This window comes from Rutilus rutilus (genome assembly GCF_951802725.1).
Source record: "Rutilus rutilus genome assembly, chromosome: 3".
NCBI lineage: Eukaryota > Metazoa > Chordata > Actinopteri > Cypriniformes > Leuciscidae > Rutilus > Rutilus rutilus.
The window spans coordinates 27,249,848-27,276,604 of record NC_140211.1 but is presented as its reverse complement, the minus strand read 5'-3'; the positions used below and the strand labels follow the sequence as shown (position 1 = coordinate 27,276,604).

General features: G+C 38.7%; 2 protein-coding genes across 4 annotated transcripts; both read right to left on the bottom strand.

Annotated features, from left to right (window-relative positions):
* Nucleotides 1–435: 435 nt before the first annotated feature.
* On the bottom strand, nucleotides 436–5,789 carry znf408 (zinc finger protein 408). 2 transcript variants are annotated; one of them, XM_084404513.1, is made up of 5 exons: nucleotides 5,619–5,789; nucleotides 4,642–4,853; nucleotides 4,321–4,385; nucleotides 2,490–2,740; nucleotides 436–2,398 (listed from the first exon to the last, which is right to left on the bottom strand). In XM_084404513.1, exons 1-5 carry the CDS (start codon nucleotides 5,641–5,643, stop codon nucleotides 594–596), a joined length of 2,358 nt encoding a protein of 785 aa, XP_084260639.1. In that variant the 5' UTR covers nucleotides 5,644–5,789; the 3' UTR covers nucleotides 436–593. The 2 variants fall into 2 exon arrangements, with proteins under 2 accessions (XP_084260639.1, XP_084260638.1); XM_084404512.1 differs by lacking the exon at nucleotides 5,619–5,789 and having other exon boundaries at nucleotides 4,642–5,014.
* A 6,497-nt stretch (nucleotides 5,790–12,286) lies between these two features.
* Nucleotides 12,287–26,667, bottom strand: syt13 (synaptotagmin XIII). Of its 2 annotated transcripts, none has more exons than XM_084404953.1 (6): nucleotides 24,130–26,667; nucleotides 21,290–21,491; nucleotides 20,272–20,409; nucleotides 19,011–19,327; nucleotides 13,802–13,925; nucleotides 12,287–13,234 (listed from the first exon to the last, which is right to left on the bottom strand). In XM_084404953.1, the coding sequence occupies exons 1-6, from the start codon at nucleotides 24,301–24,303 to the stop codon at nucleotides 12,930–12,932; spliced, it is 1,260 nt and encodes a 419-aa protein (XP_084261079.1). In that variant the 5' UTR covers nucleotides 24,304–26,667; the 3' UTR covers nucleotides 12,287–12,929. The 2 variants fall into 2 exon arrangements, with proteins under 2 accessions (XP_084261079.1, XP_084261078.1); XM_084404952.1 differs by having other exon boundaries at nucleotides 13,802–13,928; nucleotides 24,130–26,559.
* Between the last annotated feature and the right edge of the window lie 90 nt (nucleotides 26,668–26,757).

Below are 26,757 nucleotides of genomic sequence, written 5' to 3'. Positions count from 1 at the left end.
GAGAACATATTATACAAATTATAATATTTATATTATAACAAAACTCTCTCTCTCTCAAAAAAAAAAAAAGACATTAAATATTTTACACAGTGCTGCTCCATATTTTGTTATTTAAGAGTAGATGCATCTTTGTAGCTTTCATTGAAATGATGACCCTCTTTATGTAGCTGAAGAGCTCCATTAGCTCTTATCTACTGGGTATCTACTGCTTATCGTTTCCTCTAATAATAATCATTATGTATTTATATGAAAAGTACGTACATGGTATTTTACTTTAACAGTTGACGTGTGAAAGATGTGATCATTTGCAACGTAACAGATACAAGTATAAAATTGAATTTCCTCTTGTATTAGCTCATTTCCCAACACAGCTGTGTTTTGCTGATGCACTTGTACAATGTCTGTATAAACAGTGATGAAACAAGGTCCACTGCGCACAGGAATCAATATTTACTGATAACCCATCTAAGAATCAAAGAACAGCAAGACATAAATTCAACATAGCTTATACATTTATTTCACAAAGGTTGTTTTTTTCTTTGGTGTGAGACATAATGTGAAGAGTTTATGTTTGAAAATGAAACACTTTAGTATCACAGCCCTGTCTCTATTTCTACAGTCTCTGCCACAGAACTTAGACCATCCTGACCTTGTAATATGACCAAACAACTATTAGCATCCTGTTCTGGAACTACAATACAGTCACTACTGGCGTCATTTTCTGGCACAATTATGCATTCAGCATTAGCTTCCTGTTCCTGAATCTCTATACACTTAGAAGGCTGCTCTTGCACTACTATACACTTGGTATTATCATCGGAGACAATAATCTCGATGAAATTCTCACTGAGCTCAATACGTTCAACCCCCTTCTCCGCTCCTTTTTCCAAAACAATTGTGCCATGGTGGTACGCACCAGAGCCCAAAACGGCACCTTCTGGGTGAGACACCATAGCCAAGTCCTCTGAGGCTTGAACGTACGCCACCATCCGTCCCTCTTCCAAACTGCTGCAGTCAGTCCTACCTGGCTCACCCTCTGCTTTCTGGCCTGCCCTTTTGGGTCGGCCTCGTGTCGGCAATACGTGACCAGAGTCTAAATGATGTTTGTGTGACTGCAGATGCCGCTGTAGACTCTGCATCATTGTGTATTTGGCTCCGCACACCTGGCAAACATGTGGCTTCTCTTCCAGGTGAGACTTTAGGTGGCGCCGGAGTTTGGTTGCCATCGTGTACCCTTTCCCACACTGTTCACATTTATAGGGTCTGTCTCCTGTGTGCAGTCGTTCATGGGCCCGCAACGTGTGAGGGTCCCGTAAAGCCTTACCACAGACCGGACACAGATACACCTCACCCGTGTGTGAAATCAGGTGCCGGCGCAGTTCAGGAACTTGAGAAAAGCGCAGGTCGCAGTGGTCGCACTTGTAGGGTTTCTCTCCGGTGTGGATGCGCATGTGTCCCAGCAGATTGCCACGTTGGCGAAAGCTCTTGTCACAGTGCTGGCAGATGTACGGCCGTTCTCCGGTGTGCAGACGCATGTGGTTCCTCAAAGAGCCAGAATTGGCCAGTTCTTTACTGCACTCTGGACACTTGACCTTGGGAGCCTGGTAGTCTGGCTCTTTTGTCCGATGGACTTCTCTGTGGACGCGTAGCGAGGGCCGGCGAGCAAAAGCTTTTCCACAGATGTCACAGACGAACGGTTTCTCGCCTGAGTGGAGAACCTGGTGCTCCTTGAGGTCCCGTTTTAAGCCGTAGCTTTTGTCACAGTGCTGGCATTGAAACGGCCTCTGACCTCGATGCATTAGTAGGTGGGCTTGGAAGCTCTCCTGTGAACTGTATGGTTTACCACACTCTGTGCACATGTACGGCTTTTGATTTTGATGTGTGAATTTGTGTTTCTTGAGATGGCACAGCTGAAAGAAGCTCTTGTCACACTCGTGACATTTGTACTTCCTCTCTCGGATAATAAAGTGAGGAAAATCCTGTTCATTTTGCTCCATGCTGGAATCCTCATTAATATACAACGTCTGCATTGTGTTGTCTTTGTTATTCAAGAGCTTTTTCTTGCTGCTTAGGTTTGACCTGTTCATTGGATCTTGTTGTTTGCAGATACGGTTGGCTGACGAGTGCACTTTTCGAGGTTTAGCGGCAAGGCGAGAGCTGGCTCTTAGGCTTTTCTCTGGCTTCAGATGTTCTGATGAACTCTGGGCTTGTGATGTATTCACGCTGACGCTCTGAATCTCTTCTCTTGCAGGACGCTCATCGATCTGCTCAGCTTCACTCTCCCCGTGTGCCTCATCCACCCCATTCTGCTCCAGGACACTGGAATTACAGGCTCTAGAGTCCTGCACAAGACTTTTCACCTTGATAGGAAGTTTTGTATTCTCTTGTGTGGCAGGATCTGTTAGAAGACAAAAGTTTCACACATTTTCAAAAGCATTACATTATATCATGGACCTCTTACACAGTACCAGTATCAGGTATAAACTTACATGAACAGCCAGAGCGGTGATCTAAAGTGATGGCCTCTAGAGCTTCATCTTGATCTCTGTTTGGTCTACTACTGTTTTCACAGGCTTTTACTTGCAGAACTTCTTCTTCAAAAGAGGCTTCTTGTTGATCTTCCAAGAGGAGCAGTTCTGTTCCGGGCTGAATGTCCCGACAGACCCTGAGGCCCAATCTTCCATCCACCTCAAGTACACTGACATTGCTCTCTTCATCACTCTGAGTGCTGCAGGCAAACCTGTGGAGGCAGTTAAACAAGTCTGATTATATAATGTCTTGATATGCAAGTTAGTAATTGTACTAAATATAATATTTAATTAACTCTGGCTTAGGCCTATTGCGATAATTGATTAATCGCCTAGTCGCGGTTATTCTATCTAATCGCATTTATTTAATATAACCACAATAATTAAGCAGTTTAAATTTCAATCTCATTTTGCCATAGTCAAATAGTCAATAGATAGTCAAACTCTTTCCTCATGCAAAATTAAGGTTAGTCAGTTTAATTTCAGACTGCACTTTATCATATCTTTATTTATATGATATTATATAAATATAAATTTTCACATCACTAAAGTAAATCATGTGGGCCTATTTTATTATAATGTTCATTACTATATTATATACTATTTCAAGTAAAAAAATATATATACAGCATATATATATATATATATATATATATATATATATATATTAGGGTGGTCCTTATTTTTAAAGTCTCCAATTGTCATGCTCTTAACCCTTCAAATTGTTCCTTTATATAAGAAAATACAGCATGCCAATTTTTATGGCAGTAACATAATAATTACTGGTAGCTCAATAGCTTTAAACTTTCTGAGATTTTGATGATTTTCGTAAAAAAACGATCATTTGAATTGGTATTGTACCTGGCTAGTAAAATTCCAAAAAAATCTCCACATATTCCATATGCTCCATATATTCCTAAATATGTATTTTAGATGCATATCTCAGTTTACTTATTGTAGAAACTAAATCCAAATTAATCCATCCATGACCCGGTTTAGCAGATTTACCTTTCCTGGTGGAATCAATACATATTTCTATTGATGGTCACCTTGGTTATTGTTTGGGTTTAGAGCACATTTTTTGGTTTAAAAAATTACATTACGTTCCTTGAAATTGACCTGGAACTTTGGCCGAATCAAGCAGATTATCAGGAGGCACAGGCAACCATACGTGCAATGAAAGTAGTCAATGATCACGCCGGGAGAGGAGTGGCTCTGATTGAAGAATACAATGGCTATCTCACACACTCTGAAGAACAATTGCAGTTTCTCCTTCATGTGGTGGAAGATCAACGACGGATCTATCCAGACTGCAAAAAGTCAACACTGGCTGCTGAGCATCAGAAATGAGGGATTGTTGAAAACTTTGTGCTTTTTTTTAGATTGTTGTCATTGTTGTCATGTCAGTGTTGCTCTGATTTCAATAAAATGTAGTTCATTTGCAGCAACTTTTAATATTACTTGCATATAACAATAACGCCGCACAGCTTAACATAGGTAATCTTCCACATGATTGAGCTACCTCTAAATATTTTTTTGTCAACATTTTTGCATATTTCAAGAAACAGTTTAAGAGGTTAAGACACTAACATTTTGCACAAAAAAAAAATTGGACTTGATAAGGACCACCCTAATATATATATATATATATATATATATATATATATATATATATATATATATATATATATATATATATATACATATATATATATATATATACACACACACACATTAATGCATGAACAAAACAGAATTAGGCCTAATCATGGTCTATTCTGGATAAACTTACCTCATCCAGTACATTTCCTCTGAGATTTCTCTTTTGAACACATTTTGGCATGTATTTTGCAACCCCTGCAGAATAAGAACACATACTTACTTATAGCTATTATTTATCACAGCAACATCTTATTTAACTCCAAAAACTGCTTTTGTAGTCCCATTTGAACATAGTAATGCTTCTAAAAACATACTTGCAATATCAGGTGAGAAGTAAATTAAGTAGATGCTGCTAATGTCTTGAAGCACATTTGCTGTAGTGGTACTAAACAATCAAACCTGTCAGCTGTATGGTTCAAAGTTAAATTTAAGAACACAGTGGTATGCATACCTCCTCTTTTTCCCTCCTGATTATTTTGTCAGGTTCCTCCAGACCTAGCAGAGTGCCTTTCTCTAGCACTCGCCCAACACACCACAGACCCAACTGTCCATCTTCAGCCAGAGAAGGACCCAGGGTGAGTCCTCGCGGTATTGATCTCAGCACACTGTGGATGGAGTCTCTCATGTTCCCAGAGCCTTTATCCCTCCAAAAGTCTGTTGCCACTAGATTAAAAATAACAAACACCACAATAAGACAAGATAGTACTCTCATACTTACATTTTGAAAGCTGTAGTTACATGCAAGGATGAACGGACAGCACTTGCAAAACAAACACAACTAATACTTGATGAACAATTGTTATTTGGCTGTGCATTTACATATCTTTTTCATTATGTTAACATTATTTTTCTTTCTATTGTCTTTCTTTTCTTTTATTATATTGTTGTTTTTCAGACCCATAAAAGATAAATGTCTTTAGACATAGAACGTTTTAAGGAGAGTCCCATATAATTTACTCTGGTTTTACAGTAATAACAATAATGGTTGCAACTATTGGTGATTTTTGTACAGTTGAAATGCATGGTTAGATGCAATACGAATTAATGCGGAGAATACAAATGAATTCTTGTTGCGATTCGAATAAATGCAGTTCTTAATTTGAAATGCACAATTTTCATAAAAAAAATATGGTAAATTCAAGACTTTAGTTTTCCTCTGTTAGTAAGTCTATAAAGCAATATGCAGTTAGTAATCTAGAAAGTATTATGGAGAGCAGAGCTAGCTGATGACAAACACATTATGGAGTAAACAGCAGTTTCCTATAACAGTTAGATCTTCAGAAAATAAGTTTTTTTTTTTTTTTTTGCTGTTTATGTATAAAGCGTCTTTATAGATGCAGGTTGTGCTAAAACCCAGCGTTCATCGAGTAGATAACTGGTCGAATCTGCAAACATAAGCATGAGATTGAGAAAACGTTTTCAACTAACTCAGGACTATATTTCCTCTGCGCATTGGCCACTCGAAGGTCTTGTTTATGCACCCAAAACTCCGGGAAAATTATCGTTCTCCAGCCAACGGTGCATCGACCGGAAGTCAGGTAGCTGCCTGTTACAGAGAAACGGTTCCCTCTAGAAACAACTACCGCTGCACTCGCCCTCTCCAAATAAAGCTGAATGTTCGTTTTGTTTTGAATGTATGTCAATAAGACAATCTCTGTGTATAAAGAAGATATCAATGACTATAATATAAAGGCATTTAGCACATGTTGGCAAAGTGTCTGTGTCTGGTCTGTCCTTTATGTATTTTAACTACAGAATTAGGAGAAGATCCAATTACTTTTTAATTCTTAATGAATAGTTCCTGATAGTCGACGTGCATATGTTACTATGATTGGCTGTGTATTAATATAAATTATTTATTAAACGTTTAACATTAAACATGACCTTTGTTTTCGTTTGATATTTTCCTGGTTGTGAATGTGGTGCTTAGTTGTGTATGATATTTTTCTAAGATATTTTTTAATGTTTTAATCATTAAAAAGACTTCAGAAACAACCTAAAGGCAGACTAACTTTCTAGCACACGGTGGCGCTAGAGACACATCTCTGATTTGCTTTGCCTTCCCTTCAGGCGGCAGAGAGTACAAGGACACAAGGTACAGACAAATTGTTCTTGTGGAAGTTTTGGAGAAAAAAAAGAAAGGGACAAGTATAGTTTAAAGTTAAAACACCATCTATTGTTTCTGATTTACCAATATTGTGATATATTTTGATATAGTGTTTTGAATGTTTCCACGCTGGTTTGCCTACAGTGTCAGTAAAAACGCAAAACGCTGAAAACCAGACACTCAAATCAAACTATAATCTTGATCATTCTACATGTTTTAAATTCAACAAGTTGTAACTGGTCTACGTTCATTTACTTGCAAATGTACAATATACCAGAAAAACAGCTTTATCACTCCATTAGAGCCTCTTAGAAACTAAACTATTCCTATCAGATTATTTTGCTATTTGCTACTTTTGTATTTGGGCCATTATGATGTATGCATTTTGAAGAAAGTGCATTGAAAGTAATAGACCTTTAGATGATGTAAGTGACCCGGCCTTCTTTGCCATGAATGTGAATCTGTAATGGATGGAGAGACCATAGCAGACGAGTAGGCTAATAAAAGAAATATGTTACAGTAATCTAATATACATGAACAAGTTAGTGCTGAAGGGCCACATTTTCCTTTTGTTATGCTACAAGAAAGAGATGTTGCAGTTTGATTCAGAATGGACAATTCTTCTTTGTGACGCATGCTACTTGTTTCCTCTCCAAAAGGCTCATGAGAATTGCTTGAGTAGTGTAAATTGAATTAAATAAAATGTGGAGTGTGTCAATGAGGATGTTAACTGTGACAGGATTATTGACAGGATCATTGACAGGCTGATTTGATTTGAAAGGATAACTGGGTGAAGTAAAGCATGCACCAGGCGACTGCTGTAAGTAATGGTTGGCTCAAATCTCAGCAGCTAGCAGTGGTGCTTAAATGGCCAGGGGAGGTTTCATAATAATGGAAATGGAATTGAGAGGACAAAAGGACAGGTCTTTGTCTGATGTGAAGAAATGAAAAGAATTTGACCTGTATAAGATCAATTTATAGAAGCGCAGTTTTGTTCAATGCCCAACTACTAAACACACTGGGGAACCTGCTCTTACAACGGAAGAGATAACACGGAATCAACTCACATGAAATCAACATGAAATCTTATTTTACTTCCATAATCTAACATGTTTACAAATGAAACAGGATCAGGAACAGTGCTGGGCAGATTACTTACAAATTGTAGTTTTGTAATCTAAATTACTAATTTTAGGTCATGTATTCTCTGACCAATTTTCGATTACTTCTTAATTACTTTTGTCATAACTAGTTTATCACATCGTTTTGAATAGGATAATCTTGTACCATATTGATGAAAAAAAAAATACAAAGAGAAAGAAAATATATTCCATTCTTTGTTTTTAACAGCATGAAGTGCATTAAATATTACATTACGTCAGGGTTTCCCAGACTGCGGTCCGTGATGTAACTGCAGGGGTTCGTGAGTTTAATGAAAAGCTATTAGGTATTTAAATCATGAAAAAAAAGTATTAAATAATTTTCACAAATTGTTTACCTACATATCTGTCATGACCATTAACCGACATCAGAGAACTGTGAACTTTATTTTATTATTATTTGTTATTATTATTGACATAATTTTATTATTGACCTAACTTATTAACTTAAAATCTAAGGGCTTAAGAGGGTTCAACAACAAAAAAAAAGGTATCCCTGCATTGCATGTAAATATGAAAAGATTGGAATTTGTAAAAAAAATTATGTGTTTAAAGACAAAAGAACATGGTTATACATGGTTATAGGACTCACTGAGTGATAATTAAAATAAAATTGAATGTGTTCGTCAGGATTAGATATGCAATGTTGAGAAAAACACGTCTCAGTGTTCAGTGATATAGGCTCATGACTAGTGGCGGGTCTGAATGTGCAGTTCCACAAACCTGTGGAGTAGACTAGACTTTTATAGAAAGGAACATTTAAAACGTAACAAAGAAGTAGAATCAATGAGTTGTGAATAATTTACGGGCATACGAATAACATGTAATCAATAGAAAAGTAACTGTAGTCTGATTACGAATATTTTAAAGTGTAATATAATCTAATTACAAGAATTACATTTTTTGTAATCTGATTACGTAATCCAGATTACATGTAATCAGTTACTACCCAGCACTGATCAGGAACTGTTAGATACCAGAATGGAACCAGGTGTTTGGAGGGAAGGGTATGACAGGTTTTCATAGGCCAAAAAAGGAAAAGTCTTTTTGGAGGTGGAGCAAGTTATTACATTTGGATTAAAAAATAAAAATACCAAGACAACCATGTTTATTTGGTATAACGCCAATGAATCATGCACAATGAGGCTAAGAGTGTGCTCAATGTGCACTCTTTTGTAAATTTGAATTACCTGTTGGTTTTAATATGCTTTTTACATTTAATTTACATTTATTTTGACCACAATAGTCATCAAAGCAGAACAACTTATGTCTAAGAGGACACATTCAGTCGCAGTACATATCTTAAGCAGCTAATGCTTGTCCTCCGCTTGCTTCCTATGCGTGTGTCTCTGCATTGAAATTCATGCAGTTTGTTTCTGTTTTTCTTTTTTTCTTCCTTCATTAGCTGTTACTTTCCTCTTATCTTCTTATCTCTGTCTCCTTGTCCCAGTTATTGATCTTACAACTCTGGTAAAATTGATCAACCAGCCTTGGGTTTGTGGAATTGTTACAGTCAGTCAAGGATTTATTACTGTTAGTAATGAGTGGATTGTCGAGGATGATGAGATGGTCTAAAACCAGTCACTCTGTAAATTACCAACCAGCCCTCGTATTGAATGCAGAAAGGATCTTGATCACTCAGCCTTCTCACATCACCGTGGCAACATGGATCAGTTTAACCCAGGAGAGGCTCAGAGGGCAGATTGGATGACACACACACAGACACACGACTCGGTCGCTTCAAGCAGTGATTTGTAAAACATGTAGCAACCCTCAGTCCGTTCACAGGTTATTTGATTGCTTGTTGAATAGAGAACACTTTCTCATATAATTTCACCGCTTCTTTCTGTAAATTAGAAACAGAGAAATAGGGCTGTCAAGGGTCCTGATTTTGTTAATCAGACTTCATTGTCTGAATGGAGCTACACTCATATTTTGAATCAAGATACGAGAGACGTGTACATTATGGAGGGAGATTTCAAGTGGAAGTTTATTCACATTATTAGTTTTTAACTGATGGTTATACAGTACATGCAGTGAAGTCCAATTGACCATTAGGAAAAAAAATCTATTTTAAATTGAATTGAATTGAATTTTTTTAATTTTTTACCAAATATTGAATTCAAAAATGTACATGAATTACTTGGTAGTTGGTATGGCAGCAGCACTCAAGCTGACATTGTCATGTTATCCAGCATGGTTTAAAAATAATCTAGATCTTGTTCTGAATATCAACAGGGCTGTGAATTGGTGGAGGGAGTCACTTGTTTCATTCTTGAAACAACCTTGTGTTGTTGTTTTTTACATTGTTACTGCATCCCAGTTTGCCTGATTATACCATGCCCAAAAAGTATGCACTGTTGTTGTGAAGAAAAGGCAGATGAGAGTGTAGCAGAAGAGCTTTTTTTATGTCATAAAATTGCTCTGCCACATCTTTACATGCATTCCTTCACTGTAAATCAGCCTGTCAATGATCCTGTCACAGTATACATTCTCGTATACACACTCCACATTTTATTTAATTAAATTTATACTACTCCCTAGCCTATTGGAGAGAAAACAAGTAGCATGAGTCACAAAGATGAATTGTTAATTTTGATTTCATGCCATGGTGATTTTAAGAGTGTTTGTGTGCGTGCAGGATGTTCTGCTCCTCTCCCTCTGTCTCTTGTTTGTTCCGGCTGATGCCACACAAAGACAAAGGAGAGAAACAGACAGATGAGATGATATAAAGCAGGTAGCTTCATGCAGTAGCTTTTTCTCTCCTCCGCTCAGCATCAGAAAGGAATATTTTCTAGGGCATCCTTTCCCTCCATCTATATTTAATGTGTTGTTGTTTTTGGGAAGAACCTCTCCCAGTGTGATAAGGGATTTCAGATGGATTTGTTCAAAGCCGTGTTATGTTCGATGTGAATGAGGACAGCGTTTTGTGTGTGTGTGTGTGTGTGTGTGTGTGTGTGTGTGTGTGTGTGTGTGTTTTTGTGTGTGTGCTATCCATTCTGGGCAAAGAAAATAATGAGCTTTAATTTTGCGGTTTTCACATATAAAACCATAATGAGAACTTTAATGATCTCTCTCTCTCTCTCTCTGAATACATTTTAGATATGCGTTGTGTAGGAAACACATGTCATTCTCTCCACTGTATCACTTGATCAGAAACATTTTTCAGTTGCAAAACATACTTATGAATTCACTAGCGATTTTATTTAATCTGAAGAGCCCATTGCTCGGTTCTTCTGAAATAAGGCAATTTCTTTTCATTCTGTTTCTCATTCATATTGTGTTTAAACATGCTTGCCAGTGACAGCAAGCTTAAAGTCATTTATCATGTGACGTGTAGTGTGTTCACATATTCATTCACTCACACACACACAGCTCCTCCAGGAAGAGCGAGCCAACACAATCATTTTTAGCTCTGGCAGGGCAATATCTAGCAGGTGGGCGTTTTTTTTTTTTTTTTTTTTTTATCAGTGGGATTATGCAAGTAGCTCATCAGTGATGCATTGCAGTTACTGCTGGTACCCTGTGCCATTTTCAAGGCTGCCGAGCAGACAGACACTGGACCTGTCCATTCTGATTATACAGACATAATAAGACTGGGTACTGTGGTAAAAGAAAGATGACTTTAATATGCTCTTATCAAGTACACTCTTTATTTTGTTTTCCATTCTTTCTCTCTCTCTCTCTCTCTCTCTCTCTCTCTCTCTCTCTCTCTCTCTCTCTCTCTCTCATACATTCATCAGTGTGTGTTCGTTTGGTGTGGTTTGTGGGAGGTGCTGTTGGCCTGGATATCTGTCACTTCCTTGCTTGCTCTTGCTCATCTACGTGTCATCTATCATGTCTGACCATGCCTAAAAATAGATCCATCAAATCTCTGAAGCAAACACATGAGAAATAGCACATTTTGAGAAAAGAGTTTTTATTTCACTCCAACATAAGGTTATTTGTTTCAAGCATTTCTGTGGGTTAAAAATAGAAATACATTTCTGTCTGTATGAAATCAAGAGTGTTATGCAGTAAGTCATACAGATGGATCAGATTTCAGTGATTAACAGTGATCCCTCTCTGGAAAAGTATCAATCACAGAAATTATGTAAATCCGATAACGATTGCACCGAAAAGATGACGGACGGGCAATTTGAGATGTACAACAAACAGTGACTGGGCTGAAAACTTTCGTATAGGCTACAGCTGCATATACAGCTGAGTGATTTGATTTGCCATGTGGTTGACTACTGTGTTGGTTTTAGCACAAAATATGCATTCCTTCCAAAAAGCTTAAAATGAGATGCATACAATTTGTTTTAGTGGCATTTGGATGCATTGGTTAGTGAAGCAGTTGTGGTTAGTATTTGTGTTTAAGAGGCCTAAATATTTCTGTTATTAACGTCAGTTGTTAGGCATGTCATCTGTAAAATGTGCACTCCTGGTAAAACACAAATACATTTCTGGAATAAAACAGGGCAATAGAAGATATTTTGAAGAATATGGGTAGCCAAACTGTTGATGGGCCTGATTAACTTCCATAGTATTTTTTTTTTTCTCGATACTATTGAAGTCAATGGGGCCCATCAACTGTTTGGTTACCCATATTCTTCAAAATATCTTCTTTTGTGTGTTTGTGAAAGAAATCTATACAGGTTTGGAACAACATGATGGTGAGTAAATGATGACAGAATTTTCATTTTTGGGTGACCTATCCCTTTAATGAGACAAAATGTCAACATTTTACAACATCAGGATCTGTAGCCCGATAAGTGAAATACCTATAGGTCTCCAAACTGAGTAATCGATAGTAGTATACATTTCCTGCTATTTATATATATATATATATATATATATATATATATATATATATATATAATTATATAATTAGAAGACAGTGATACATTTACATTTATTTCTGTATGCGTGCATCTTGAGAAGAGCAAAGCTGCCGTATTGAGACCCTGTATATTTATTTAGTGCGTTACTACTGTAAATATACTAGCCACAATCTACAGTTAGTGAGCATGGCTCCATCATTCCAGCTGTGACAGTGGGACGAAGAGGATCCATAATAACAGGAAAACAAAAATGTTTGATATTAATCTTAAAAATGAAATATGTTTGAATGTTTTGGTGTCTCTCTAAGTGTTCCAACCACATTAGACTAATTTCAGGATGGGTCCAACTCGGACCAGTTTAAAACAGCATCGAGTATTTTAAACACACATTAATAACAACACCAAAGTTAAATGCAGCACTGCTTACATTAAAATACTCTAAACTACTGTGTAACAAGTAGTTTAGCCTTTACCTGCAGAGAAGTTAGTTTCATATTACGAAATGATAACAGCTGGGTTCATTCATTAAATCTACTTAAATATTTAGTATATTGGAGAACTACATATTTTTGCACAGGAGTAGAGTACTAGTGTAAAAACCCAAGGACATTGCGTATAGGTGGTGGTTTGGAGAATATTAACATTCTTAGGTGTATAGAGGATGCCACATTGCAATTTGCTTGCGTGGATTATCTAGCATCTGTTTCCAGTGCTGCAGGCCCGTGCCGGAGGTGTGGAGCCCCAGCACGCAGCGGCCCAGGGGGTGCAGGGTCCCGGGACTGGCCAGGTTCAGTACCTCCAAATCCACGCTGGATTTAGCCAGTAGCTCACTGGGCAGCTCCAACATCATCATCTCGTTCCAGACCGGATTCATCTTGTGCTTCACTCGCCGCGTCTGCTTCTTCTTCAGCTTGGCATTTTGATGTTTCAAGGTCAACTTTACTGATAGATCTATCAGAGAACATACAGGTACAGTACTCTCTTTATTACACCTAAAATATTGACATTAATATTGTATGTACTGTATGTATTTATTTAGGACAAGCGGTTTGGAAAATTGATGGATATAATTAATGTGTGTACATGCACACTACCGGTCAAAAGTTTGGAATAAGAAAGAATGTTTTTGCATTTATTTTTTATCAAAAATTCTGTAAAATCAGTTATATTGTGAAACATTATTACAATTTAAAATAACTGCTACATGGATATATTTTATCCATATAATTTATCCATATAATATAATCCATGTAATTTCCTGTGATGGCAAAGTTTTCAGCAGCCTTAAGTGGAATATTTTTAAATATATTCAAATATAAAACGGTTCTATTAATTTGTAATAATGTTTCACAATATTACTGATTTTACTGTATTTTTGATTAAATAAATGCAGCCCAGTAGTTTATTATTGAACTGCTGAATCTCTTTTTCACATCCATCTTAATAGTTGATTTGGAATAAATTGTATTTCTCACATTGATTTGAGTGTCGTTATGATGGTATGTTTGTGGTAAATACCTATGTTGTCTTTCAGTTTGTCTGACTGAAGTCCTCTAGCCTTCATTACTACCACCCCAAGTCTATTGGCTGCTGGCAGATAACTGAGCGACAATAGTAGCTCTCCAGCTGATGATGTCACTTCCTGCTGAAAAAGAAAACTTTGGGTTGAAAGTCTTGAAATGCTTCTTGGGTAAAAGTTTTTGAATAAAATAATTAACGTTAAAATACATTTTTGTGTCAGGCAATTTTACTTTTTAACTCTGTGTTCACATAAAAAGAGATTTTAGAATTTGCATAATCATAATTTCTTCTTGCAGGGTTAATGAACTTGACTTTTGATTGCATAAAGAATCATTTCGTGCAAATGTTTTAGTAATTTATGAAGCAGACTGAATGTGACCAGTTCCTCTCTCAGGGCAAAAGGTGGTCATTTTAAATTGTCAATTTTTCAGCAAAGCCCTCCGATTAAACACTCTGAATTATGGTATTTCATAACCATCATGACCTTTTTCAAATCTGCCCCTGCCTTCAGTTAGCCCCACTTAATCAGCTGCATGAGCAGAACATGACATTTTACTGAAATATAATCTGGTGCTTTTGATTCAGCTTTGACAAGATTGGATTAATCAAACCGTCAGTGCAGTGGCGATGAACACAGTGACGAATAATACTGATAAATATTATTCAAACGAACAACATATTAGCATCTTAGGCATCATAAACCAAAGCCCTATCCTGAATAATCAAACATGAATCATATGATAAATAAGAGTACACACAATAATAAAGTGTGAACATCTTGTCGTATCTGAACAAATGCATTCTGAGTGGTGCTCATTACCCAGTTCAACCTGCGTCATCCTCTTCATCCCTGACACGTTACATGCTGTACATGGAAACAAACACACACACACAAATACCTCTAAGCCCGCTCAGGCATTACTACCGCTCTCTCTCTCTCTCTCTTTCTCTCTCTCTTTCATCCTCTCTGCAGTCCAATGGTAGTTAGTAATTCCTTGCATGTCTGTGTGTGTGTATCTGTTAGAAGCAGATCTCCTCTGGGAGGTGTGATGACGCAGATAAAGTTCTCCTGCTCTGGAGGTCTATGACATCAACAGATAGCACAGCAGTGGGGATGGAATGCATGCATGTGTTTGTTTATGTGTGTGTTTAAATCTGTGAGTTGGGACCCACAAGACTGATTTTAAACAAACAAGGTATGGAGGGAGTACAGTATCCTAAAATAAACTCAGATCTATTCTCCTACCACCTCTTATGCGCAGTAACCTGCACATACAGTATGTGGAAGTCCAAAAGAAATGTCTGAGCTCTTTCTAAACTGTCAATATGTGCTCTTGTAGAAATACAAACACAGTAAGCATTCCATGATAAAATCTTCATCTCACACCAAGTGTGTGACCATGACAATTGAAAAGTGTGTCAAAAGTATATTACCTCTATTGCTGTACTGTATATGTTTTAGTGTTTATATGGTTTAATATGTTTTCACTTCCATCAGTAACATTCCAACACAGAACTCCAGCGTGATTGCCTGGCTGACTTTTTCCAACTCTGCCTACAAATATATGTCATACACTTGCACACAAGTTCTCAGTCAGGAATAGGATGAACACTTTTTACAGTCCAATAAATATAAATCAGTTATAATTATGTACACTCATAGTCATTGTCCACACTAATGTGATTTAATTATTTATGTTTAAATTCCTATTTATTACATAGCCCACTGAAATACTCTATTCTGGTCGGTCAAATGGGATTTCATAAATGTTTGCATATGTGTATTATGTTTGCTTTGGCAACTTCCGGATTTTACATATTTGAATCTATATTTTGATAAATAAAGTCTTATTTCCAAAATGTCCCATGCTCTTTAAACTATCATGATGGCAGACAGACTCCATTTTACAAAAGGCTGGATTTGTACTAATTTGTCTGTGGTGTTACTGCCTCTCTTGGTGGAAATAGTGGTAACAACCCAGCACAGAAATAAATAGGCTTATATAAGCCTAACCACTTGTGTTTAATTAAAATGAATTAAATTTATCAAAATGTCCTAAAGCTTAAATTTTACTGAATATATATTAAAAAATTTAAATACATACTGATAAATGTTATTTAATATACTGTACATTACAAATTCTGCCTCTCATTTGCCACTCTAATTAAAGAATGACTCACACTGATGAGGTTTATTTTGTGATAATGACCAGCAAAAAAATAGACCAGACGCCGAAACTGGCGCTTCACGGCGCGGGCCGGCCGCGGCGCTCCGCGTCTGGTGTGAACGACACCATAGGTTAACATGGGCGCCGAAAGGAAGCGGCCTCCGTTCCGCGCCGCTTCGGCGTCCGGTGTGAATGGGCCGTTATGCTCTTTTACAAAGTCTTTTTGGGGTCTACTAGAATAGTTTTTCATGCTTGAATGTTCAAAAAACAAAAAATGCAACTCTGAATCTGAGTGGCTCCCGTCCAGCGCCTGTGAGATGATGGCAGCTCTGGCTGCTAAGCCTCACAGTGCCGCTGGATAGAGCGTCTCCACCTTGCATGCAATGGCCATCCTGCAGGCCAAAGCGCTCAATGGATGAGGGTAGTTCTGAGCCGGGGTTCTGCATGCCATTTTTATTCCAGGCAAGCTGAATCGTGCGGCCGACGTGCTCTCACGACAGCTCACGTTCCCGGGAGAATGGAGACTCCATCCCCAGGTGGTCCAGCTGATTTGGAGGTGCTTCGGGACCGCACAGGAAGATCTATTTGCCCCCCGGACACGTCCCACTGCCAGTTGTTCTATTTCCTGACCGAGGGTACCCTTGGAACTGATGCACTGGCACACAGCTAGCCCCGGGGCCTACGCAAATATGCGTTTCCCCCAGTGAGCCTTCTCACACAAACACGGTGAAAGGTCAAGGAGGACAAAGAGCAGGTCTTGTTAGTTGCGCCGTACTGGCCCAACCTGACCTGGTTCCCAGAACAGTTTTTCCTCGTGACAGTCCCTCCCTAGTGGATTCCCCTGAGGAAGGACCTGCTTTCTCAGGGACGGGGCACCATATGGCAGAGGTCTTAAGTGACCTACCTCCAGCGGTAGTTTACACGATCACTTCAGCTAGAGCCCCCTCTACGAGGCACGCTTATGCTTTGAAGTGGAGTCTGTTCGCTAAGTGGTGTTCTTCCAGGCAGGAAGACCCCAAGAAATGCTTGATCGGCTCTGTGCTTTCCTTCCTTCAAGAGGGCTTTCAGAGGAGGCTATCCTTCTCCACCTTGAAGGTGTATGTCGCCGCCATCGCAGCACATCACAATGCTGTTGATGGCAGGTTACAGGAAAAGCACGACCTGGTCATCAAGTTCCTGAGAGGTGCCAGGAGGTTAAATCATCCCAGGCCACGCCTCATCCCCTTTCGGGTCTACAGAGAGCTCCCTTCGAGCCTCTAGAGTAAGTTGAGCTTAAAATCCTGTCTCTAAAGACAGTGCTCCTGACTTTGCTCGCTTCCTTCAAGAAGATGGGGGACCTGCAGGCATTTTTGAGCAGTGCATGGTGGTGGTGAGCTTGGAGGAGGAGGACTTGTAGAACTTGCCCCTGGAGGAGGCATAAGCAGCCCTCACACTGCTGTATCCCGTTCATGCACTGCGTGTTTACGTGGACCACATGCAGAGCTTCAGAAGCTCAGAGCAGCTTTTTGTCTGCTTTGGAGGTCAGCAGAAGGTAAAGGCTGTCTCCAAACAGAGGTTGGCCCACTGGATAGTGGATGCCATCACCTTGGCGTACCAGTCCACTCTGGGCGTTGCCTCCTCCTGGGAATTGGCGCACGGTGCCTCTCTGGCAGACATCTGCAGAGCTGCGAGCTGGGCGACAGCTAACACATTTGCGAGATTCTACAATATCCGGGTAGAGCCAGTCTCCTCGCATGTACTGGGTACAAACAGGTAATGTACTGGAAGACTGGCTCGGTGTCTCGCTTCCGGCGCCATTCCCTCTAACAGGGGGAGACGAGTGCCTACTTGCTCTTACCCACTTGGCGAAACCTGAATCAAATTCTTCCAGCATCCTGCGGCAGTCAGACGCAGCAGAGGCATCTGACCACAGGCCCAGTACTCGTGTGCATGCCCGGCCGGTCAGTCCTTGTACTTGACTAGATACCCATATGATGTGATTCCCCCTTGGTAATCCCATATGTGTATTGTTCATGATACGGTTTCCCTGTCGGTAAACCTGTGTCTTTCCATGTGCGGTTCTGCTCTGCCCTGTCTCTGCACCGTAGCAGCTCCTCCTTGGCTAGGTAGTACCTACCACAGAGACCTTCTATATGTAGCACTGTCAGTCCATATGTGTACTTCCAAACGTTACCACCCTTCGGGCAGGGTGTGGTCTCCGTAGCGTTCCCCTCCTTTGGGATTGGGCATGGTTCCCCAGCATTTTGGTCATGGCTGAAAAAACGGAAATTGAGTTCCGAAGCACTCTTTCCTGGGGTAGGAACAGCAGCTTCGACTGCCCCCAGAATAAACCCTGTCCCTTCCCTCCCGCTTGGTATGGAGGACTATCCCTTGGGCTTACATGGTGTGCTGGGTAGGTTACGACTTTGTGAGAGCAGTTTGCCAAAAGGGCATGCGGCAGCTTGCCAGCATCTGCATCTTCAACACTCGTAACACAGTTCAGTGGCCATGGCGCTTTCCATAGGGACCCCATGACGTCAGTCCGACGTAACGTCTCCATTCCCTGGGGTTACATTAGTAACCTAGATGTTTTTCCGACTATATAGTAGGGAAGTATGCAATTTAATTGCAGCCTCCGGCCTTTGTGAAACCCCTCCTTCCGAAAAGCTCAATGTGCTCTGATTGGTCAACTGCTTCCATCATGTTTTGGAAATGCCACGCCCTTACCATAACTGTGAGTTTCAACACGCTATTAATGCAAAATCAGGCTTTGCCCCCTTTTTTTGCATATGCCTTGGGCAGGAAATATTTGAATGAGGAATATTGTGACGTAAATTCCTGGAAGAAAACTACAATCGAGGTGTTTCAGGGAGTTCAGAAACAGTGCTTACTGATATAGAGAATAACTCCCGTTGGAGTGGACTTTGTTCTTTGTTACTTTGCAGACCTTTTTCATGCTCAAACAGCAACATTACAAATAGTTGAAAATGAAAAAAAAAAAAGCATAATAGGTCCTCATTAAGATTTAACTTGTGCACATTGTAAGCAATGTTCCTCACCTGTTTGGGTGGCTGTAAGTCAACCCAACAGTCAGCGTCCAACATCATGCTCACATCAGCCAGCTTAAAGCGCATCGTGCCCAGAGTAGAATTATGGGAGAATCGATCACAGCAGTGAAGGGAGAGGGCCACTTCTCCATCTAGACCATCCATGTCTTCTGTGCCCTCCACAGGGAGGGCGAACACCAGCTCCTCTTCCCACTGCACATGTGCTGCGAGCTTGTGGACTGCTGTCTGCGCGTGCTTCTGCTCTTCAGAGACACTCACACACCCTGAAATATATCCCTCACATCCTGCATCCACTGATATATTCTCCGCTGCGGAAAAAAGGAGAATATGAGTCATATTATAACAAGGAACAGGATGACAAATTGAGCCACATGAAGCTGCTCCAAACCTCAGCGGCACCAAGCATATCTCTTTTTCATAACTCCTCACTTTTCATTCCTTTCTACATCTCAACCAGCATGACTGATCATCTCTCTCTTTCCTCTTTGGATGTGCAGAATAGAGGTTTTGAGTTTAAAGCAGATTTACTCTCATTACAGATAATGATGCATATCAATCATGGCTGCAACTATTGAAATGGTAATTATGTGACTAAGAGGCTTTAAGCTGCCTGAAAGAGGCTTTTATTTCTCTCAAACATCGGTTTAATCACAGAGAGTTTTGAATATCAAATCCTCTCTCTGGTCCAGCCTCCAAAGCAGACCAAAAACGCTGTACAGTGACACTAAAAACACAACACACCTGTCTGAGCCATAAGAGGATTACAATTACAACACCAAAGCCTGCTTTTTACAGATATCTGCTCATGTTGTGTGACCTTCTGGTGACCTTATTTATAAAAATTTGGTTATGTGCTTTTCTTATTTTCATGCATTTTTAAAAAACATATATTTATATTTAGTTTAATTTATTTTTATTTGAGTTTTAGTTTTGGTCATTTTAGTACTTCAACTTCAAAAACTTTATTTTTTAAGATAAATTTAAAGTTTAAAGTTTTTCATCTAATATGCTTATTTTATTTTATTTCAGCTTTATTTCAATTAACAATCCTTTTTAATAGTTTTAGTCAATAGCAACACTAATTTGTTCTTCATGCAAAGATATCGTATGGCGACAAAAGTTATCATACAATCAAAGTTATCATAAATTATCATCACCAAAGGGATGCTACACAATATCCTGAGATTCACCTGCGATCCACAGGTGCCCCACTATATTTCTAGAAACAGTAGAGTAGATGCATGTTTGTTACCTTCTACAATGCTGATGTGTAGCTCTCCACTCTCTTTGTGTAGACTAATGGAGAAGTGCAGTTTAGGATATAGGATAGAGCTACTTGTCGTCATGGCACCGGTTTGCTCAGATGTGCAGGGCGTTTCATCTGTGGAAGCTGATGTAAAGGAAATAAATAGGAGTGTAGATTCAGTTCTGAGTAAATAAAGACTATTTTAGGAGAAGGGTTCTAACTAAAATCCAGAACAACATGATGGACCATAGTTAGTTCTGATCCTCCTTGTAATTTCTCTTTTTGTATGCATTATTGGTGGGGATTTTTCAGTGACTCTTTCTGTAATTTGCAAGTGACAGCTTTTCTAAAGAGAGTCATGGAATCATTTACTCATCTGAAGACATGTAGTGTCTGGAACTCTTTTTCATTGGTAGATCAAAAATAGACAATGTAAATGGGAATAGTGTGACCAAAAATGTAAAAATCCATAAAATCCATAAACTCGGCACATGCAGCACGACATTCAGAACAACAGCAAACATGTTGTTAAATTCTTTGAGATAGATAGCACTCACTTCTCTTTATCTCTTTCTTTCTCTGCATCATAGTGGGTGGATAAAATTAAGTCTTTCTCATAAAGGAGGGCCTTGATCATGAATTATAATGTTGTATGTAACCTTTACTTATCGTGATAGATGCTGAGCACTATGAGTCAGACCAATGTATGCGTATGAAAGTATAACGACAGCCTCCGGCCAAAATCTGTACAGATTTTAACAGCATCAAAAATGTTAATGGCCGAAATTTCAGTTAGCGTCTAATTCATTAAGGGGTGAAATGACTAATGGTTCACAATTCAAAATGTTCAGCTCCATATAAAGTCAACCTCATATTTACTGATTTCAGACTGACTGAAATTACCTGGTTTCTCACACTGGCTGAAGTGGACTGGAATGCACAGAGAAACCAGTCACACACACACACACACACACACACACACACAAAGCCTCCACCAGTGAGATTTTAGCTGTCATATGCTTACCTTGCCACGGGAGGGAGAAGACCTCACGTTCTGTTGCCTGGTTACAGGTGTTGAGCTCGGCAGCAGACATGTCGTTGGCAGCTCCATGTTCTTTGTAGTTTATCACCTCTTGAGAAGTGACAGAAGGTTTGGGCCGGTAGATTTTAGGGAACTTCAAAGATGCTTGAGGCTGGATGGGTTCGGTGCACTTCTGCACACTGAACTAAAACATGTACATGAAGAAGAGACAGAAAATACAAATGATGAGCTACAGGAAAATAATATGATTGGCTGAAATTTCTTAAAATTATAATGGGATATTCGGAAACTATTGATCATGCCAAGTAATAACATTCCAGTTTATTATTCCAAAAAGTATATTCAGTAAAACTAGACCCAATAAAAAAAAAGGAAAAATCCCAGAGGAACTGAAGGTAACAAAAAATAAATTCCAATCATTCTACCATACATTATACAGTACTCTGCTTTGATTTTAACCACCATCCAATGTCATAGATATGAGACTAAAGGGCTTAGAGTCTAAAAAAACATGCATGAATGAAAAATCAACACCAGAATACTCCATTTCCCCCAGGTGGGCAGTTAACATGCTGAAATAGTGCACGGAGAAAGGAGCGAGAGAGGATATTCTTATATTCCTCTCATCTTCCCCTGCCCCCTCATCATTAATAATAAATACTGGTGCAATGAAACTGTGCTCGCCTATTGCACAATTCGATATGAAACTGACCTTAATACTAAATATATACTGATATACTGATACATGCACACACAGTCATATGATCCTTTAGATACTTAAATTCTGTCTTCATTGTGGTGGTCTTTTAGATAAAATCAGCAAATGAGCTAGGATCGGTTTTTGCTCATGCATTTGCCACTGATGCTCTTGTCTGCCCCAGCTTACATTTTAATTGGGTATATCTTTAAAAGAGGTTCAAAGACTTAAGATGGAAATCTACAGAATCCAGTCATAAAAATAGAATTTACTGTATAATGCGGAATGTCACGGAATCAAATAGCGAAAGGCATTTGTGCCACTGTTCTAATGGTTTGACGTGGGTGTAACGTTGTCTGTGGCTGCATAGCGCACAACGCAGGAGATTCAAAGAAACAAACAATGTTACAGAAGACTGAACCTCAGAAATTATTTTTTGCCACCTATTTTTGTTTTAAAATGGACTTACCAGCAATTTGTTTCCATAGTTACTGATTAGTTTCACCTGCATTTCATTTAGCTCCCTTTGTTTGCCCTGTGTATATATAGCCCGTAGTTCCCTTGGTTCTTTGTCTAGTATTGTCTTATGTACGAGCTGTTATGCTATCCTGTGTTACCTGGATTGTGTCATTTATTTGGATTAAAAGACTGCAGCAAATCCCTTCTTCTGTTCATCATTTTCTTGAATGTGACTGTGTGGCCCTTTTTTTTATATTTTGTTATTTGACATTTATTTAATTCACACACATATTCTGGCCTGTATATGAAGATTTCGATTTTTTTTTTTTTTTGGAACTTAATGTGATGATTCATGAATATAAATATTTTGTATTTTGTTTTGACAACATCGTGATGACCAAATGTCCCCAAAAGGATAGTAAAATTTGAAATTATGCACATTGTGTGCACCAACCAGTGATCCCCACAAGAAAGACACCTTCATTTGTTAAATGTTAAAATGCAGTATATAATATTTCAGTAAGGGAGATAGGAAATATCATTAGCTCAAAATAAATCCAATTCAAGTCAATGGAAAGCCCCCAGCATGACAGAAGAACGATCTTTGTGTATGTGCAGCTATGTGAGTCGTGACTCTAGACCGTTTCAGGGAAAGCTTAGCAGATACCGAACAACACCAGTGCGTTAGTATGTGTGTGAACGAGCATCTCTGTCTGTGTTTTTGTGTATGAATGACAGTACACATCATTTCTAAACTAATTACCTCTGGAGAAGATTCTAATAATAACATGCTTGTCCCTCACCAGTCCTAAACCTGCCTGTTACTGGATGAATTTAATGTTCTTTGACACAATCAGAGTTCTGTGAGAGAGCTGATCTGATTTAAGAATACTGATGGCTGATTTTCATCCTTCTCTTTTAATTTGCAGCTCTGCTTATGTTAATATTTCTTCCTCGAAGAGATAGAAATTATATTCTATTTTTTATGACCACATAGTAAGATGCAGATTCAGAAGAAAATGGGCTGTAAAAAGAGACACTTTGGCTCTTTTTGTAATGTCTCTTTCTGGTTTCTCTTTGTATCTTAAAGAAACATCTTTTGCTCCTCATTAGGAAAGTATCAAGCATTCCTCAGAATGAACTTTATTTACAATACATATATATCATGAAAAGATTAAATGATAAATATCACAAAGAAAATCATTCATGTCAAAGAAAATGTCTGAAACTGTAATTAAAACACCATCCACAAATCATCTGATCCTACCATGCACCAGTAAATAAGGTGTCATGTGGACGGATACAATGGCCATTACATTTGATTTACTATGTAATATATAGTATATTTGCATCATAATGTTACTTGTGGATCATTCCATAATTACATTCAGGAAAGAGTTCTTTTGATACATGCAAATAAATCCTTTTTAGTAGCCTACAGTAGGCTATCACTGTTTCTGCCTCAGAGAGCTAACCTGTGTTATGTAAGCGCCACTTCCATCCTTCCATCCAGGTGAGTCAGAACATTTCACTCGTTGAATATCTCTCATCTCTGTTAGTGTTTTTTGTTCTTTTAATAAGCTCTTTCTTTTGTATGTATTTAAATGTCAAATCTGATAGCTGGTCCATGGCTGTGTGTGTGTGAGTGAGTGAGTGTCAGTCTTACCTGTGTCAGAGTATGCAGGATACTGGGTTTGGCTCTCTCTGGATCAGTCTCGTCCCCTTTCTCAAGTTTCCCCTTCTTACAGCTCTTACAAAGCAGGGAGAGACCACACAGTGTCAACACTCCAGACACGGTACCCAGCGTAGCCCCCAACAGCGCTGTCGCAGACACGATCATTCCCACCAATAAACAGACACCCAAACACACCGAATGAAGTGCAGAGGAGAGAAGAGGAGAAAACAGGAGGAACAATCCACTCTTCAGTGATGTGCCTCCATGGTGAGAGAGGAGGAGAGAGGAGGAGAGTGGAGAGATACTAGAGACATAGGGTGGCACATGTGTGATGCACTGTCTGAAACCAACTCAGCCAGGCAGACGGAGTAAAAGGGAGAGAGAGGAGGAAAGAGAGGCAGACATAGACAGAAGGGAGGTAATCAAAGGGGAGGGGCTTAGATGTCTGGCAACCCCTCCTCAATAAGAAGAAGTCTGTCACTGCAGCCCACCCCCTTCATCACCAAAGTGGCTGCACGTCAGCCTTTACGTCAGAGCTGCATGAACTCACCTTCACACACTGGGTGTGCTGTAGCAGAGCTTCATATTCACACATAATATAGAAAGATTCTTAAAATAATGAGGAATGAAGCGTGGGAGTGTTGTTATGTATAAGACAGGCTGTTTTATTTACGCATTTGGCAGGCGCCTTAATCCAAATCAACCTGTACCTATTTTATCCGTTTTTGCATTCCCTGGGAATCAAGCCCATGACTTTGGCGTTGACTGCTTATTAAATTTTCATATTTGATATCTAGGCCTGTATACATTTTTGTGATGCTGCTTGGTACCACCACAGGAGCTGCATGCACACTAGTTTTGGGAATACACTTTACTCTCTTGTGTGCAAATATGTGTGCAAATGTTGAAAAATTAAGAATATCACATTCTTATTTACACATTGGTTTGTTCTACACTTCTACTCATTTTGTGACTTACAATAACAGAAAAGTGATGCTTTCACTATAGGACAAATACTTTGGACAGATAGGTATTTGTCATTGTGAAACATCAATGAAAAAAGAAAGAAAGATGAGGAGAAAGACATTCTCGTGTACAGACTAGGACTGTGTCTGTTAGGCCTATGCCTACAAATAATTTAAAGCATGATACACTGATTGAACATTAATATAATTTCACGAGGCCAGGTCTTACTTACGACTGCTTTTGGGAATATTTGTAAGACTTTTCCACTCTTGCCTAAAGAATAAAGATGGAGCTGTCTGTAATCAAAATGCATGAAGCTGCAATGTTTGATAGCTTTGACCTTGAGAACGCCAGACAGAAAATGGATCTGTGACGCCATCTTGAGGTGATGTAAAAGGTAAACGCCTCGTTGCAGCTTAATAACGCGAATGCCTACCTGAATAAATGACGATAATTGTCTTCACATAAAACAACCCTTGCTATTAAAGGCCATATATTTTATTCTACCGCTTGATGTATTAGTAAGTTTAAAAAGCAGTTCCTTTAAAAAAGACGACAACTTAATGGTTTCGTTAACGCTTTCGAATGTGCATTCCGCCGGAATAGGCAGACCTTATTAACCTTAGTATGTCATCTCTTTATAGGAGGCATGAGAAATATTGTTTCTTTTTTAGTTATCATTATCACAGTTGAGTCTGTCTGGAGTTAAAGTATGTGGGTCACATGACTTTTTTCTAATTTTCTGTGCTTGTTTTGTAAGTTTGACCTAAAGCCAACACATCCACCCATGGTTCAGGACATTCTGACTTTGTAGAAAGTAGTAGGCATGTATTAATCTTACTTTTATTAAGCAAAGGGGGGGAGGGGATAGGCCTACTTAAGATGTTGAAAAAGAACACTGTCATATTTTGCTCATGCTGTTATTTGCCGTATTTTGAAAAGTCTGTATCCCCTAAGATATGTTGCCACATTAGGGTTAGAAAAAATGATTATTCACAGTACTGACAATGAGTGATGTCTCAAGGTAAACTGCCAGTAGAAGGGAAGATCCCTATAGGCCCTCCTGGCCTCTGGGCCCCCTGTACACAGTCCCCCTTCTCAATCTATGTATTTTATGTTAAAAATTTAAAAACATGAAAAATCGAACCACAGTCTTCAGGATTACTTAGAAAATTACATGTTGTATCATTACATTTTATGATTTATTAGGGATGGAGCTAAACCCTGCAGGAGAGGTTGAAGATGAGTCAGTTAAGCAGTGTAAAAATACAAGAAATGTGTATGCCTCAATTTTAGGACATTTAGACGTGTCATACATGCAGTGTATTTTGCATATTATTATTATTATTATTTATTTTATTTATTAGGCTATTATTATCATTAAAAAGCAAAGTCTGTAAACACATTGTTTACATTGTGTTAAATGTATTACTGTTTTTTATATAGCCTACAGATAGGCTATTTGTTGTGTTGATCTCATCAATTGGCAATATATTTGGATTTTTTGTTTCAAATATTTTTTCCACAAAAGAATAAAAAGGAAATAAAACTTAAGGAACCGGAATCGTAGAGAAATCGAAAACAGAATCTTTAAATAGCCTACCTTACTAGAACATACATTTTCACTTGATTAACAGTGTGGCGACATGTGCG